Source organism: Punica granatum, chromosome 2, assembly GCF_007655135.1.
Source record: "Punica granatum isolate Tunisia-2019 chromosome 2, ASM765513v2, whole genome shotgun sequence".
NCBI classification, from domain to species: Eukaryota; Viridiplantae; Streptophyta; class Magnoliopsida; order Myrtales; family Lythraceae; genus Punica; species Punica granatum.
This window is the reverse complement of record NC_045128.1, coordinates 34,817,391-34,834,386: the sequence shown is the minus strand read 5'-3', so window position 1 is coordinate 34,834,386 and position 16,996 is coordinate 34,817,391. Positions and strand designations below refer to the sequence as shown.

The following is a 16,996-nucleotide window of genomic DNA, read 5'->3' as shown; positions in this document are numbered from 1 at the left end:
TTTACATGTCTTTTGTCCAAGAAATCAATTATATGGCAATGACACGTCAATGTCTTGACAGAAGAGATTGATAATGACTAACAGCTTGCAAGCTTTGAAACAAAACTCAAACATTGAGATTTTAATGAAAATTTTGAAAATACGTGCTAGATTTTCAAAAATAAAAATAAAAAGTACATTATTTTACACCTTATTTACCCAATCCTTATTCAGACATTTGATTTAATCATGATCAGGATCGGGCGAGGTCACACCTTCCATGGCCTCGAGCACAGTCATATATCGCCTCGAGACCTCAATTGATTCAAAACGAGACCAAAGCAAAGATATCCTTCTGTTGGAGCTAAGGCTAGACAAGCCCGCTTTATCATAGCCAATCGGTCCTAGTCAGTCTCTGATCCACTCAATCGAGACAAACAAGAGTCTTCACTGTATCCTGATAAACAAGAAACTACATCGTACTCGGAGAAATCGACTACAAGTTGAAGAAATGGATGAGATCTTTCCATTTTAGATATAATAGAGGAACTTTAACCTCAAATGTCTTAATTCAACCAACCATCAAATATTGAAGGCACAACAAATAGTAAGAGTACGGCAAACAAAACAGATATAAGCCGCAGGTCGTCTGACCATCAAAATATATGAAAATTTTTGGCCCCTTCAATAATTTGAGTGGGAACCGGAATAATCAATCAACTCTCTTAAGCGAAGTCGGGCTTCTCCGGGTAGGTGCAACCCGATCTTTGGATGATAACGTTTGATGCATAGCACCCAGCCCTGACGCACTCCGGGATTGGTTTCTCCTGAACCAACTGAGAGAGGAATCCCCCCACAAATGCATCACCTGTATAGCATGAGAAAATAGATTATAATCCACACATTCTGATGCAAGCACATTCGATAAAATTTTCAAAATAACTTCCGAGTAGCTCCTAGTTGTTATCTCGTACTTCCGGCCATAATGCAGAATCATACCTGCTCCGTTGGTATCAACAAGTTTCTCCTTTGGCAACAATATAACCGGGAATGTCTTCACCTTCCCATCTTCGGCAACAACAACTGGGTCTGCACCCTGAGTGATAACAGTGATCCTCTTGTGTGTTCCAGACGCCTTGGGCCACTGGGAGATTTTAAGGGCTATCTCCTCAACATTGTCAGTCTAAAAAAAGGCCCAAATGAGTCAATAAGCATTCATCACAATGTTTTAAATAGTTGGGAGAGGCAGTTAGTGAGAATCACTTGTATATACATACCTCCCACCCATGAACCTTAGCGAAAGTTCTTGCTTCGGTCTCATTCCCGAAAACAAAGTCCATGTAGCTGAAATATTATATCACCAGGTTAAGATTTATAGCATCTTCAATGCAAAAGGTTTCTATAAAAGGTATAATATTCTTACGGCAAAAATTTCTCGAGGGCATCCTTGAAGAACTCGCAAATGAACGGAGCAGAAAGGTTCATCGTGAAGACCTGCAATGCACACACATAAGGATCAGGGCTGCTGTTTTAAGTGAAAGCTAATGAAAGTATTAACAAATGAAGAAGGCATAAGACCAGGGGGAAATTCTTGCATAGATCAAGCCAGAAAGAGAGGTTTAATCACAACTGCTTCTCATTGTCGGTCTGTGGATTATGCAAGCGGAACCAGCCACAATCAAACAGTGGTAATGGGATCCATTAATAAGCCAGATTGAGGCAAGAACTTTAGTTCCAATCAGATGTTCAGATAGCGTTACCTTGTTATTGGCAGCTGCATGCTCAGCAACAAGTTGAATTGAGTCGGGGGACACAGTGAGGAAAAATCCAGCGATGTAGTAGTACTTGGCCTTCTCGACTGTACATATGATTTTCAGCAGGAATTTCACTCAGAAAGATGTATAAAAACAGGATGAAATGCATATTAATCATTTAAGAGTTAGAGAGTTACCCAGTGCCCAATTTTCAGGTCTTTTCAAGTGCTCGGATTTGTAGCAGTTTGCAGCAGACAAGTTTGCAATAAGAGACCTGTTGACATCAAACATAAACTCTTATCATTCCAGGTAGTTAAAACTTAACGTCCTAGAATGTCTTGAGATCACTAAAATTTCTGAAGACATATTATTCATATGATTATCACGTGATGCGAAAGATCAAAGCATAAAGAAGTGTGGAATCTTTATGCTGACACTAAGCTAACTATGCATCATAAAGGAGACAACCATAAAGATCAATGCAAGATGTAAACTACTGACCTCTCACCGCCAACAACACAAACAGCGCAGGTGCCAGTGGGTGCAGTCTCATCCTCATAATAGTGAATCTGAACAATGCATCAAATTATGGTCTCTTTTCTCCCAAAATGTAAAGGAAAATCATCGAATGCAACAGAACTAATATAAAATTATGATCTTACGTTGACACCAGCTTGCTTTGAGTTCTTCTTCATCTCCTCCCCATATTTGTCCTTCCCAATGCAACCAATGTAACTGGTCGCACCTGGAACTTGAAGCATCCACTGAGAGGGAAAATTGAGGAAAAAAAAATCATTTTCTTCGTACAATGCAGCTAATGTTTGTAGCTGCACTTGAAGAGAATTTGTAATGTACCTGAGCAACTTTAATTGAGTTTTGAGTGGCACCTGCAGGCAAAAATGTAATTTAGGTCAAATACCTAACTCATAGCACTCTTATCCCAAAATAAATAAATAAAAATAACTCGTAGCATTAACTGCTCATATCAGCCTTTTCTCCTCGGTAAATTAGAAAAAGAAAATGAAAAAAGATGGAGGCCTATTACCTCCAGCAATGTACTCCACATTATACTTGCTGGACATATCATCATACCTGCAATATTCAGACACTTAGTACCATGGCCAAGATACAATGCACAAAAAAACATAGAAACATAAAATAACAATAATTGTTAATAATTTTAAAAATAAATTAATAAACATGACTCAAAATTGACAAGACCGCCGGAAATTTAAGTTTCAAATTCAACAAGATTCAACTATTTCATCAGAACTAGTATACAGAAGACTGTTGCAAATCACAAAAGACCACTAGAATGTAGCTAGTTTAAAATTTCGGAGGGCGGAACTTACATTGGGAGATGCTTGTCCTCTGCAAGAATCGCATTGTTCAGCTTGATGTCATATCTGTACATTAGAAATAAGCTCAGCTCGAATTCAAGGAAAGAGAGACCAGAACCAGAGCAGGAGTACTCTAGGAGAAAAATGGCAATATATCCTCACTCCACGAGCATTGCAGCACATACACACTTACTAAAAGAAAACAGATATAGAACAACAGAACAGATCGAATAAGAACTGGCAAAAAAGAGTCATGAAAATTTTCCATTATTATGTCAAGCACTGGCTACATCTCTCACTCAACTAGAATAGTACTTGTAGCACACCACACCAAACTTACCAATCATATTATACATCATTTCGATTAAGTGGACGTGATATGCTGGATGAACCTAATAATCAGTCCTTTGAATAGGTCGCCCCTCCTTTCCTATCGGGCAATGTCTGGTACAAAGAAATGCTACTCGTGAAACCAGATCTAACGAATAAATCCACCTCTGGCAACCATGCAAGGAACATTATAGGATTCAGTATTTGACATTCCTGTTTTTGCACTGCTCCTGTTATAACTACGAATTAGATGCACTTATTTCTAAAGTTTTCTCCATCATTCTCGACCTATCCTATTCAAGGAATATAAAAAATCAAAACGTGATATATATCTGGCCGTAGACTGTTCTCTATCAGCGTTCTACACCATATCTATTCCTCCCTTGCCTGCCAAACATGCCATGGGATGCGGATCTAAATCATACACGGCGCACTCAAGATGAAGAATCTTCAATAGCAGAAGAGATCGCAAATCCTTCACAGGGAAACAGAGCACGTTCATTTGGATAAACAATAGCAGAAAAAATCAGATCTTTGACGGTGAAAAGCATTAGAGGGGTCGCCTAAGAGAATCAAATCAGCCCAGAAAGATGACAAGCCAAAAGGGTATCGAAAGCAAGATCTTCGGCCCGCTAAATGGGAACTTCAAAGACGAGATCTTGAACGTGGGGGAAAGCGAGGTACCTCTGCAAGAAATCTTCGTCGACGACAGCTGAAATGTCGAGGAGCGGGTTGCCCATCCCCAGGAGAATGCCCTCGTATGCCATTGCTGGAGCTGAAAAGAATTGATGTAGCAACGAAATCGGGGCAACAAGAAGCAGGGGAAGAGAGAGAGATTCAGATCGATGCCGGGGGATTGGAAATGAGGGGGCGAAGTGAGAGAGAGCTTTATAGACAGGACACTCACTGAGGTGGCTACGTCAATGTCTCTTACCAAACCATTCGACAATTTCAATTGGCCATAAAATCTTATGGCACGCCATTCAATTATGTTGGTCTGCTTTTGTGATTTTTTTTTCTTTTTACCCCTAATTTTTCCAATTTTTTGACTCTAAAGGATCGGAAAATCCTATTTTTCATTCACTACGGGGTATAATGATTTTTTTTGGGGGGGGGGGGGGGGGGGGGGTGGTGGTGGGGGGGTGTTCAGTATAACGATTTTTTAATTGATTTGGCTTCTGAACTTTTTATGGACATACAGTCATGTGATAGTAAAATCTAATAAATTAGAAACTCAAGTCCAACAACCCCGAGGGGTTTGGTGGAATTTGTTTTTATTATTTTTTAAATTGTTTGTTGAAGGTCAAGGAGGGGGACTTTTGATTCATATCTTAGAACATTACATTGACTGAAAAGGTACTACTGAGATATAATGTTCTAATGTGAATCCAAAGTTGACTCCTTTTATTTGGGATATGATAGCCGGCTGAGGTATAGATGGCAGTAATACTTTCATGACCACACCCGAAATTCATAGACTTCATGTATGGTTTTAAGTCGAGTGCCTCGGCATTAGAGTTCATTGGAGCAGCAGAATACGGCATTATGCTACGCCGACAAAGTTATTCAGTCTAAATTGAAATACCCAAATCTGAATTTTTGGACACTGCCCTCACCAAAGTCGAATCCATAGACAATCATGTACATCCTACCTACCCCAATTAAAATATTGTCCAATTCCTTCGGCCAAAAAAAAAAAAAGAAAGAAAAGAAAAGGAGGTGTAAACAAGCGAAGAATTGATATATAAGAATGAGAATCACGAATGAAACGTTTCATCCACCTGAATAACTCAGCAAACCTTTCTAAAGTCCATATTACAGTTACTACATCAAGATTATGCTTATTAGTTCAAAATCTTGTTTTAGATAATGAAAACCGAATACACGAGGGTAGCTGGGAGGCCTCGACTAATTCGTCACCGTTCCCAATATTCCATCAACCGGTAAACCTGAATCTGATTCCAATTTACCCAATCAATGAACAAGACTGACTGCTCCCAGTCATCAGTGTGATGTGCTCCTGTAAGTATGGCTTCAATGGGCAAGAATTAACAATTTTTGTACTGCAGAAGGAAAGAGATTGCAAAAGGACAACTCCTGTCTCGTACGAATTGGCACTTCAGAGATTATTGCAGATCGCGTTGGTAAACTCGGTTGTCGAAGATGATCCTCCAAGATCAGCAGTTCGGTACTTGCCCTCGGCAATGGTGCTGACGATGGCATTTTGGATCTGCTCGGCCTTGTCACTGAAGTTCAGGTGCCGCAGCATCATCACTGAACTCATCAGCAGCGCAGTTGGGTTGGCCAAGTTCTGAGAATAAGAATTCAAAGCAAACGCATAAATTCTAAGTATTATTACAAGCTAAACAACCAAATGTTCGGTCAAGTTGTTGGCACAGGACCAAATGCATATGAATCAGAGCATGCATACTGCAATGAACTGGCCACTTCACCCAAAAGACAGGCCTTACCAGCCTACATATGTATACATATATGTATATTTTTTTATGAGTATATATGTGGTTACTGAACCTGAATTGTGTAACAGTCCATAATTTGTATTATTACTATCTTCATACTTCTAAAACATTTAAAAAGGGGTTGGATCCTTCCAACGACATATAGGACCCTCAACCAACCACTGCTTCATCTGGTTTGATATCCATTATGGTTCTTAACTTCTAATGATAATTTTTGTTACGCCAAAATTCACTCAACAACTTCCATTGCATTATCCAGGCAATAGTGTAAAGCCAAAAAACGAAAAATCCACCAGTAATCATAATATATTAAAGCGTGGAAGATAAATCCGGGTCAGTACAAGATTAAAGTAGCGAACGAAATTGAAATGCATATACCTTTCCGGCAATATCAGGCGCTGAGCCATGAACAGCTTCTGCTAGGGCAATACCCCCCTCACCAATGTTGCAACTGTTAAGACAAGTTAAGAAACTTAGAAGACATATAGAGGAAATGCTATTTGAGGCTATTGAGAAAAGAGAGATGTCCAAGAACCTAGGTGTGAGGCCCAAGCCACCAACCAACCCCGCGGAAAGGTCGCTAATTATATCACCATAAAGATTTGGCATTACCAGCACATCAAAAAGTGCAGGATTCTTCACAAGCTGCATCAGAAGATCAAGTAATTAGTGCATATGATAGATTCAACTCCTGTCTTTCCACTGTTCTTACAGGGCTAAATGTCCTTGGATCATAATAAGGGCAAGATTAATTTTTACTCAAAAATCACTAGAAAGGGACAAGAAATATATCCCAAGTTATAGCATTGTTTTGTTGTACCATTTATATTGCAGTAGGTAAAGAAATAATTATATTCTTCGGCCCAAGGTCAGAATGAAGTTCAGTTTATTATGTAAATGGCCTCATTTTAATAATACTGTTGTTCAAACAAAGCCTGAAACCGCTCGAAGAAACTATACAAATAAAGTTATGACCCTGGCCCAAAAGTTGTACAAAAACTCAAAGTATAAACAAGATAAAGCTCGTCTCTACCATCATGCAGCAGTTGTCGATAACAACTTCCTCATAGGTAATCTCAGGATACTTCTCAGCAACCTCACGGCAACACTGGAAACAACAAAATCTAACTATACATTAGAATACACCAAATGAAAATGAAGGAAATGATTTCATGCATTGGGAGTTGATGAACCTTTAGGAAGAGACCATCAGTTTTCTGCATGATGTTAGCTTTGTGAATGACAGAAACTCTGTCCCTTCCGTTGGTCTTGGCATAGTGAAAAGCATACTCAGCAACCCTTAAACTTGCCGCACGAGTGATAATCTTAAGGCTTTCGACAACGCCTCTCACAACCTAGCTCAAAGTCAAGCCTTATATTAAATAAATATTACAAACATACAATGCTCATATAAAGAGTGTGTATAAATGAAACAAATGCTCACTTGATGTTCAAGTCCACTGTACTCTCCTTCTGTGTTTTCCCGGATAGTGACGAGATTTACATCATCATATCGCGTTTTGTACCCGGGAAGGCTGTAGCAAGGCCTAACATTAGCATACAAATTAAGTTCTTTCCTGAGAGTAAGATTCAAGGAACGGTGCCCTTTTCCAATTGGAGTGGCCATAGGTCCTTTCAGGCCAACTCTATTACGCCGAACTGATTCCAAACTTTCCCATGTTAAGAAACTCTGAGTCCTTGGGTCTATCTCAGTCCCAACATAATGTTCCTCCCACTCAATTGGCACGTCAGCAGCTTTAAAAACCTATAAAGTAGAAGAAACTCATGAGATGATGAAGGAGGTAAAGCTGCAACCAACTTCCAATTCGATATAGAGCATTGCACCTCACATTTCCAAAAAGTATGTCACTGAGGAAGCATGTGAAACACGTCCCAATTGAATAGACAGCAATGCAATGAATAAACCAAAATTGAGAGCAGAGGAAAAGATCATCAACCAACACTGATTGCTAAATGATAATACAATAAGGTGCACGGCAATTGCATGATCCTCGAAGGATCAACCAGAGCAGCAATTGCATCGAAAGGTACTGAAACAGGATGCTCTTCGGTTAAATCAACTGATTGTGAATCCTCCAACACGGTGACAATGGCATATCGAACTTAATTCTCGAATATAGATATCCGATTGTTGAGTTTCCTCATCACCAAACTACACTAACAACAATTAATTACAAACCTTACAATTCATGCTCTTTTACCGAGTCCGAGTTTCCTATTTTCCTCAAGAGAACCGCAGACCGCTCAAACACATCATGAGTATCATCGAGCAGCAAAGCCAGTACATTTGCACGCGTAAACAGACTCAGCATAAGATGAGACAGCTCGATGAGCGGAGGAAAAAGGGACCTGCTTGACGGACTCGGCGATCTCGGGGCCGATGCCATCGCCGGGGAAGAGGGTAGCTCTGATCGGAGTCTGGGAGGAGAAAGCCCTAGCGAGCGCCGGAAGGACCGAGGTAGGGTTCGCAGGGGACGACAGGATCTGAGTGGAGCGGCTTCCGACCACTCGTCTCAGGATTTGCGCAGCCATCGATCGGCTAAACTCCCACAGATGATTTTCCTTCCAGGGAGGAATCAAATCGAGCTCAGAGCACAAATTCTCCGCTGCTTTTCTTCTTCTTCTTCCACTTTCCTATAATCATACACAGCGACAGAGAACCCTTGACGAGAAGACGCAGACGATATGTATGTATATATATTTACCGTTCCATTGATGGAAAAGTCGAATTTCTCTCTCTCTCTCTCTCTCTCTCTCTTCCGCCACATGAAAGGACAGCGAACAAACGATACCGGCGCGCTTACCATTAAGGGCATTTCCGTCTTTTCAATCGGGTCATGGCCGCAAATTGGACCCACATTTTCGGTGCAGGGCGTTGACCATTCTTCCACGATAACTTTGCTCGGTTCAAATGATTGAATATTTGTTTTTCTCGCCGAGGTTTCGGTTTAATTATTGAGAATTCTCACCGTTTATAAGAAAATAATTCATTTTTAGATATTATGAATAATTATCATATGTAAATAAAACTCGTGCAGTGCACGAGATTAAAAATCTATATGTAAGTAAAATTAGTAAATTAAACTACGATTATAAAAAGCTAAATTTCATAAATTAAAGAATATAGTAAATATATTATACTAAATAAAAAATAGTGAGACAATTATATTTGTAATAAATGTTTTCAATATTATAACTAAATTAAATTTCATAATTTAATTATTTATATTATAAAATAGACTGTTCATGTAATAAATATTCATATTAAATGTTCCTGATATTTTAAGAAAGCTAAATTTCATAATTTAATTTGAAATATCATTCTAAATAAAATAACTATAATATTAATTAATAATATAACGCTTTTTAAAATACAATGAACAAGTCTTATAAAAACAAAGAATATATATTTGTGTTAATATATATGATAGTAATTTTTAAGATACGACCAATACTATATAGTGAAATTAACTAAATTTTCTATTATCATAAAGACATATTAAATAGAATTAGAATAATCAATTTGCATATAAATAGAAAATATTAATAATTGGAAAAAAAAGAGAAAATAAAAGACAAAGTATTAAGCAACCATTTGACAAATAACAAAATCAAAGAATTAGTTAAAAATTAGAAATGCAAAATTTATTATTGCACTATTAAGATACTGTAATTTTTAATAAAAAAATTTGAATAATTATTGTTTGAAATTTAAAATTAATAATAATTATGAAACTTTATTTATCTCGTAGAGAACTTTGAATTTTAAAATAAAATGAATGTAAAAAATATATTAAAATAAACATGTGCAATGCACGGGCAAATGCCCTAATTACAAGAGTTTTACTGTTTAATGGACTGACTCTGTTCAAACTGAATTGGCCAAGTACCAACCTTGAAAGGGAAAGTAAAGAAAGCTGCGCATAAAGTTTCCAATGAAAATCAAATTCAGAATTACTAAATTACGATAAGGTATTATGTGTAACGGGTATATCACGTAACATTGTGCCACCAAACATATAAAAAGAATCTATTTTTGTTAACAGGTAATTATTTTTGTGATATTATTAAAAATCAATAGAAATTGCATAACACTATTGGCTTATGACTTTGCAATATGATATACCCGTTATATATAAAAGACTTTCTCCTAAATTACAAGTGGACATCAGTGTGGCACTATACATCCTTTCTTCGATCTAAAGTTTGTTAACAAAACTTGACTGACTGCATTTTTTGCAATTAGTCAAGGACATCAGTACGGCACTGTTCCTGGCTCGTACCATCGTCTATTCTTGCCATCAGATCTCCGTTGCGGATTGAGGTTCTGCTAGCTCAAAGAGAACGAGTGACCATCCGAGGAAGGAGCGATTAAATTTTCCGAATGAGGTTGTCAGCATGCTTCTGGATAAGATTGTTTATGTAGGATAATAAGATATAAGTAAGTTTTGCTTTTTCTGGCCTCGCATGGTCACAAACACATATGAATTGCTAAACAGAACGATACTAATGAAGAAACATTCATGATTCTCTCTTGAGCGTGCCACAAAAAAAAATCGTAATGCAATGTAGACGTCCTTCGGTTTCATTCGTATGCATCACCATCAAGGTTTCCTGAAATAGTTCCCACAAGAGAATTGGCGGAGATCATAGAAATTTCGATCGACTTGCTGGTGTGGATCGCTCGAAAGCGACCACCAAAAAGCACCAGAAGTTCGTTACGAGCGTTTGTCATGGAAAGAGAAGTTGCTTCTGCCGAGCATCCGAAACCGGCTCGTCAGAGAGAAGACTGCCGCCGGGAGAATTGCTGCGTAGGCAGGAATCGGAACTTATTTTGGCCCGAGTTGCTGCCTCTTTCTCTGATTCATTTAGACGGTTGCAGTTTAAGGAAAGAGAAGAAAATGAGAGTGCGCGATGATTGAACACAAGACAATTTGCAGAATTATTTTTCTTTCTTACCTAGCTAAAGAAGTTTCTAATGGAACAAATCACACAGGCAAACCAAAAAGCCACCAAACAAATAATGGAGTGGAATGAGCACCGGAACAGCATAGGATGGATACACATCATCAACAAATAGGAATCGGGGCGCCGTTCCAACTGCTGAGACACTCCAACATCGGGTCTATGATCTTACCCTGGCACATTGCCGTGAAGACCTTGTCGAAATCCTCTCCAGGGGACAGGACTTTCTCTCCTGTCAAGATTCCAGTCCCAAGCTCCTCCCTCACGAATCGGTACAATGGGTAGGACCGACACTCCTTGATCCTGTTCGGGATCGCCCCAGTTCCGCTCTCGTAGGCTGCCCTAGCGGCCTCTATCTCCTTTGGAAGGACTGCCTTGAGCTCTGCCTCGAAGGCTCCGATCCTCTGGAACACCGAGGAGCTCGGGTTCTTCTCGTTCTCGCCGTTCCTGAGGGCATGGTCGACGAGGACCTGCCTGAGCTTCTGCATCAGAGGGTATGTAGCGCTGCAAGGGTCATCTGCATAGGCAAAGACGTATTCCCGGTCGACCACCGTGAGGAGATCCTTCTCGCAGAATCTGGAAGGGTGAGCTCTCCGTTAACTCCCATGGTTAAGGTCCTCTTTGCTACTTGGCCCACCGTGTTCTTCACGGTGCTCCTGAGGTTCTCCTCCAAGTGCCTGAGGTCTATTGCTTGGCAGAGCGCGACGAGGAAAGTCGATGACATGAGCTTTAGGATTTCCACAGCTTCGGCTGTCTTCCTAGAAGAGATCAGGCCCAGCGAGTTCACGTCCTGATTATGCTGCTCGGCACTCTGGACATGGTTGGTCACCGGGTTTCCTAGGAACTGCAGTTCAGAGCAGTATGAGGCCATTGCAATTTCAGCCCCCTTGAAGCCATAGTCCAAGCTCGGGTTCGGGCTCGCAGTGAGGTTAGAGGGCAAACCATTGTTGTAGAAATCGTTCACGAGCTCGGAGAATTGTGCAAACATCAGCTTCCCGATTGCTGCAAGCGCAAGCCTAGTGTTGTCCATTGAGACACCAATTGGGGTGCCCTGGAAGTTCCCGCCGTGGAGGGCCTTGTTCCGTGAAACATCAATGAGTGGGTTGTCATTGACGGAATTGATCTCCCGCTCGATGGACTTAGTGGAGAACCGGATAACCTCAATCTGGGGGCCAAGCCACTGGGGTGAGGTCCGGAGGGCGTAACGGTCCTGCTTAGGCTTCTGCAAGGGGTCCATGTCGTGCAGTTTCTTGGCGGCTTTAACATACGAGCTCCCATCCAAGATGTGTTCCATAATGGCAGCGGCCTCAATCTGCCCCGGGTGGTGCTTCAACTTGTGGGTAAGATGGTCCGTGAACTCGGGCTTCCCCTGCATAACCTCGGCAAATATTGCCGATAATACCTCGGACAGGACCGCCAGGATATTGGCCTCGAACAAAACCATGGATGCAAGGCCGGAACCAACTGCCGTGCCATTCACCAACGCCAACCCTTCCTTGGGCTGCAACTCGAAGAACCCTGAGTCAATCCCTGCAACCTGGAAGGCCTCCTCCGCATTGAGAGGCTGCCCTTCGGGCCCAACGGCTTTGGCATTGGGCCTGCCAGTCAGGAGACCCGCGATATATGAAAGGGGGACAAGGTCGCCCGAGGCGGTGATGGTTCCCCGGAGGGGAAGGCAGGGGGTGATGTTGTGGTTCAGGAGCTTCGTGATTGCTTCGAGGATCTCGAACCTGATTCCGGAGTAGCCCTGGAGGAGGGTGTTGATCCTGACGAGCATGGCAGCTCTGGTGGCAGAGTGAGGCAGAGTGTGGCAGGACTCTGTTCCATTCCCGAATATACCAGCGTTCAAGAACCTGAAAACATTTGCCAACAACATTCATCAAATTTACTGGCATTTAATTTGAATTTGATCATATCTAAATTATTTTCGATTTATCTTATATTTCATCACTTTCATGGACATGAATATACTCAATTTTGGCCGAATTTATGTTTTCTATGACTGAAAATCTTAGATAATTACGACTATTAGTGGCATTTACACGTTCGACACCAGGTAATTGTTCTGCATATGTAGCAGAGTTAGGTGGTCCAAGCTTCCAACCATATTATATATACTTTAAAAAGCAAATGAAATTCAATTTTACTGAAACTGCAGGTTTCAATCTTTACGATTTAATAATTGTACATCCGTATAGCTTTCACTAAAATCCTACCATCACAACCATTCCTTTTTTTCTTTTATTCTTTTTTTTTTGGGGTAAATATCAAAACCATTTCTTACTCAGGATTTGCTAGACTTGTGACCTAAGTAAGTTAAACAAGCCAATTTAAGTATCGAGGTGGAAAATTAATGCTAACATTCAATGTCGGTCCGGATAGGGAATCCGAGTCATATAGTTACCTAATAAGCTCCTTCTGAAGAGCACCGCCCTGCTTGGTCCTCCTGTGCGAGGTGGCACCAAACCCGGTGGTGACCCCGTAGCTGTCGGTCCCCTTGTTCATGCTGTCCATCACCCAGTCGCTACTGGCCTTCACGCCGGCCCTGGCAGACTCCGCGAGCTCCACCCTGACGCCCTCGGTGTCCCGTGCAGCGATGGCCGCCACCTGGGATATTGTCAGGGTCTCACCCCCTAGCCGTACCACTGGCTTCCGGAACTCGGTCACCATCCTCTTCACCTCGTCAAGGTGGCTCCCAGTCATCGACTCAGCCGCCTCCCCCCAGTTCAGGGGGTCGTGCCCGTGCTGGTACTGGCGGGCAGCCACAGTACTCTTGATGCACAGACCGTTCATCGGCCCGTGTAGTGCCCCGTTCCCGTTCTGATGGATGGCATCCTTAGTGCTGACTTCCATGTTCATATATAACGTTCGAAGCCAAACCTAACCGCAGGAGGACGAGGAGAAAGGAAAAGGAGAAGGAGAAGGAGTTGCTATGGAGAGGAAATCAGAGGGAATGAGAGAAGGATTTCCTGGAGAAATGAAGGAGGGAGGGATATGGGTTTAAATAGGAGAAATAAAGCGAATTCAATATTCCAGTTTGGTCGAGAAATCCGGTTTTAGACACGAGGATGTGACTCAATAGCAAATCGAACTGTCAGCTGTGGACTTTATCAACAGTATAGGGTCTCAAAAATCAATTAAAAGCACATCGTGGCCACTACCAAGATGATGCTTCAAGAAAATTAGTTTCAACTAATATATTAAGAATATCTCGTGGTGCTATTCATAAAAATAATTCAGATTTCCAGTGTTTGGTAGGTGTGCATATGAGGGTGTTGGGTGAGGGAGGATCAGGGCCGTTGGTGAGGGTAAATCGAACGGTGGATGCAAGGTGGGGCGTGGCTTCGTAGTAGATCAGTGTGGTGTGGGAGACTCTTTTACTCGTCAAGGAGTCAATAGGGCATCTGCATGGAGGGTGCGGTGGTTGGTGGGAGGTTTGAACGCCGGACAATCCATATGGAAAACAACTCCTCTCTCAATTTGATCCTCCAAAAATTATCAGTAACTGTCAGCCATCACCAATGGTGGACAAAACCAAACAGCATGCGTAACACGATTCCGAGTTCGGGGTAAGTCCGGGTGCGTAATGTTTTCCCGCACGTATCAGCAAACCACGAGGTCCGAGGATGCCACGTGCGCTACAATCCTCTCTTATGGACATTTTGTCATGTACGCTACAACTTTTCTCTCTTATGGACATTTTGTCAATCATTGAGATACCTATCGTTGCTGGAAAAGGAAAGCAACAAGAAGAATACAAGGCGGAAACGGAGAAGATGAAAAATTTACCGTTGCGATGCAACCTAATTTCCTCATTTAATTACTAATTGAATTCGCGTGCGAAAAATATCCGCACCAGTTCATATAGGACACTCCTATTACCCAAAATTTACCAAGGCAGGTGGTCCCGGTCGTATTACCGATTCTATCGGACCGTTATATTGATTGTTCTCACAACGTTATCGACAATAGAAGATCGAACACGAGGAGAAAAAATTAAAGTAAATATTCACGGAGGACTGAAGTTGGTGGTGGACGTGGACGTGGACGTAGACGCTGTGCAACAAGGAAATGAAAAAAATAAGTGATGAGCACATTTGACTTAGGATTTGAGCGGGCGGCTTACAAGGGTTCAACCGGCCACCCTCAATAATATTTGTCATTTATTAAAGATTTCTTTTTTCTTTTTCTTTTTTTTACCAAAATATTATGCAAGTTGACGAATTATACTCTATGGAATGAATTTTATAAGAAAAGCCCGTCCATTTAACGAGGACAAGCGGAATCAGGAGATGCTACGAGGAATTCACTAATCAAAGTCGAACTCAGAGTTTTGGTGTTGATTAGAAGAATACGAAAGCCATTGTACCGAACGAGATCCATTTTTTTCGTGATTATGAAATCTTCTCGTCGGTAATCACTCCCACCAACACTAATCGAAATTATTTGATATTTGATGAGCTATATAATATTAAGGAACAGTTACATTAAAAAAAAATTAGACATCTGCTCTATTAATTAATTAATAAGAAAAATTAGCAACCTCTCGAGATACATTCAACTACTACTCCTAGCTACTTAATAGTACAAAAATAAACAGCGGATGAGGATTATGACCCTCTTAGCTTAATTAGGGCCCACAATCATTCATGAACGTTTATAAAATGGACCCACGACGAAATCTTTCCATAGTTCCCCTTTTTCCAAACTCAAAATCTTCAAGGAAAATATCTTTAGCGTGGATTACATGGTGAATAATCTACGGACTAATATTTTTTCTTCTGATCTTTATGACGCATCGAATATCATTTATCACTTCACGTATATATGGCGTGCCATGTATCAATGGACTCGTGTAGGTATCGAGCATCGATCATCAACTCCAAAATAATTGAGGGGTTAGAATATGCTAATTAAATTATCTCAGAGATATATTTTTTTTTCGGTCAGGTAGATATATAATTTTTAAAAATGGTTGGTGTGTCTTGGTGAAATGGAAATAAGCAAAAATTATTATCCACCAAAGATGACCAGGGCAAGGTCCAATGTTGGAGTCAAGTCAAAAGGGGTCGCTGAAATTTTATAGAAATATCATAGATGCCTTCATCCAATTAATCAAAAATTAATCTTGTATGAGCGCCGTTTTCACTCGACCTACAATATGCTTTCAGTAAATTTTGAATCCTTACATTATAAATAAAGTCCTTCACCGAGAGATCCATAAGCCACATCGTGTTCGTTAGGGCCCCCATTGGAATTTTTCTAGTCATGTTCCTTGCTGGCAGTGTGTTCACATCAGACAACAATTTCTTTTTTTTTTTCTTTTTTTTAGTGCTAAAACAAACCTTTTTTTTTTCTGTATGTACGAATAGATCACTATACGTGTGACACATGTTTGACGGTTTCTCCTCAATTTCCTGGCTTTTTCTTTACAATTGTTTGACTGTGTCTTACTGGTAAAGACTATGAAAGTTCACAAAAGCTAGTCCGTGTCCCTTCCTAGCAACATGCCGTAGAAATCCAATTGACCATGTCTTATTTAGATATGCCGGATCATCGCAAAGAGTGACGTCGAAAAGCCGGGAAATGCCAGAGCGCTACATACCGGGGGAGATGATAATTTCATAAGATACAATTGCACCAGGGAGGACCTGCTCAAAGTTGGTGGGTGCAATGCCAATGTGTGTAGACAGGCCATTTTGTTTTTGTATTTCTCCATTTTTGTCTGAAAATATCTCCATACATTACAGACAGCTACCTAAAAAAAAAAAAAGAAAGAAAGAAAGCCCTGATGATGTCTGCAAGTGTCTCATGGAATATGGATTCGTCCTTCAAAAAAAAAAAAAGATAAAAAAATTATAAATCAACATCGTCCACAAGCTCCATCAACTGTCAAGGACTCGTGTGAGCTTTTGGTCCACTCGCAAGTCTGAACTCGCTTCTGCATTTTCTACTGCAGAAAAAGGATGGAATCTTTCCCCGTGAGATTCACATATCACAGCTCTTATGAACCGAGGAACAATATCGACTGTGTGAAAGCAACGGGGAATCGTCCCGGGATAGCTCTATCACGACACAGAAACTCATTACGGAACAGAAAAAGTTCAATTGTACGAGAGTACCTAAC

General features: G+C 40.7%; 3 protein-coding genes across 3 annotated transcripts; all 3 read right to left on the bottom strand.

Moving 5' to 3' along the window:
• Window positions 1-482: 482 nt before the first annotated feature.
• LOC116197343 (adenosine kinase 2) lies at window positions 483-4,288 on the bottom strand. The gene is made up of 12 exons (XM_031527460.1): window positions 4,088-4,288; window positions 3,086-3,139; window positions 2,779-2,825; window positions 2,589-2,620; window positions 2,396-2,497; window positions 2,235-2,302; window positions 1,931-2,007; window positions 1,740-1,837; window positions 1,403-1,473; window positions 1,257-1,323; window positions 979-1,162; window positions 483-847 (listed from the first exon to the last, which is right to left on the bottom strand). The coding sequence occupies exons 1-12, from the start codon at window positions 4,168-4,170 to the stop codon at window positions 705-707; spliced, it is 1,026 nt and encodes a 341-aa protein (XP_031383320.1). The 5' UTR covers window positions 4,171-4,288; the 3' UTR covers window positions 483-704.
• Window positions 4,289-5,125: 837 nt separating this feature from the next.
• Window positions 5,126-8,626, bottom strand: LOC116196983 (isocitrate dehydrogenase [NAD] catalytic subunit 5, mitochondrial). The gene is made up of 7 exons (XM_031526959.1): window positions 8,254-8,626; window positions 7,328-7,648; window positions 7,077-7,238; window positions 6,917-6,991; window positions 6,419-6,528; window positions 6,262-6,334; window positions 5,126-5,714 (listed from the first exon to the last, which is right to left on the bottom strand). Exons 1-7 carry the CDS (start codon window positions 8,434-8,436, stop codon window positions 5,523-5,525), a joined length of 1,116 nt encoding a protein of 371 aa, XP_031382819.1. The 5' UTR covers window positions 8,437-8,626; the 3' UTR covers window positions 5,126-5,522.
• Window positions 8,627-10,819: 2,193 nt separating this feature from the next.
• LOC116195781 (phenylalanine ammonia-lyase-like) lies at window positions 10,820-13,844 on the bottom strand. The gene is given in 3 exon segments (XM_031525122.1): window positions 10,820-11,455; window positions 11,458-12,722; window positions 13,274-13,844. Coding segments are annotated over 3 exon segments (2,202 nt in total). The 5' UTR covers window positions 13,729-13,844; the 3' UTR covers window positions 10,820-10,973.
• Between the last annotated feature and the right edge of the window lie 3,152 nt (window positions 13,845-16,996).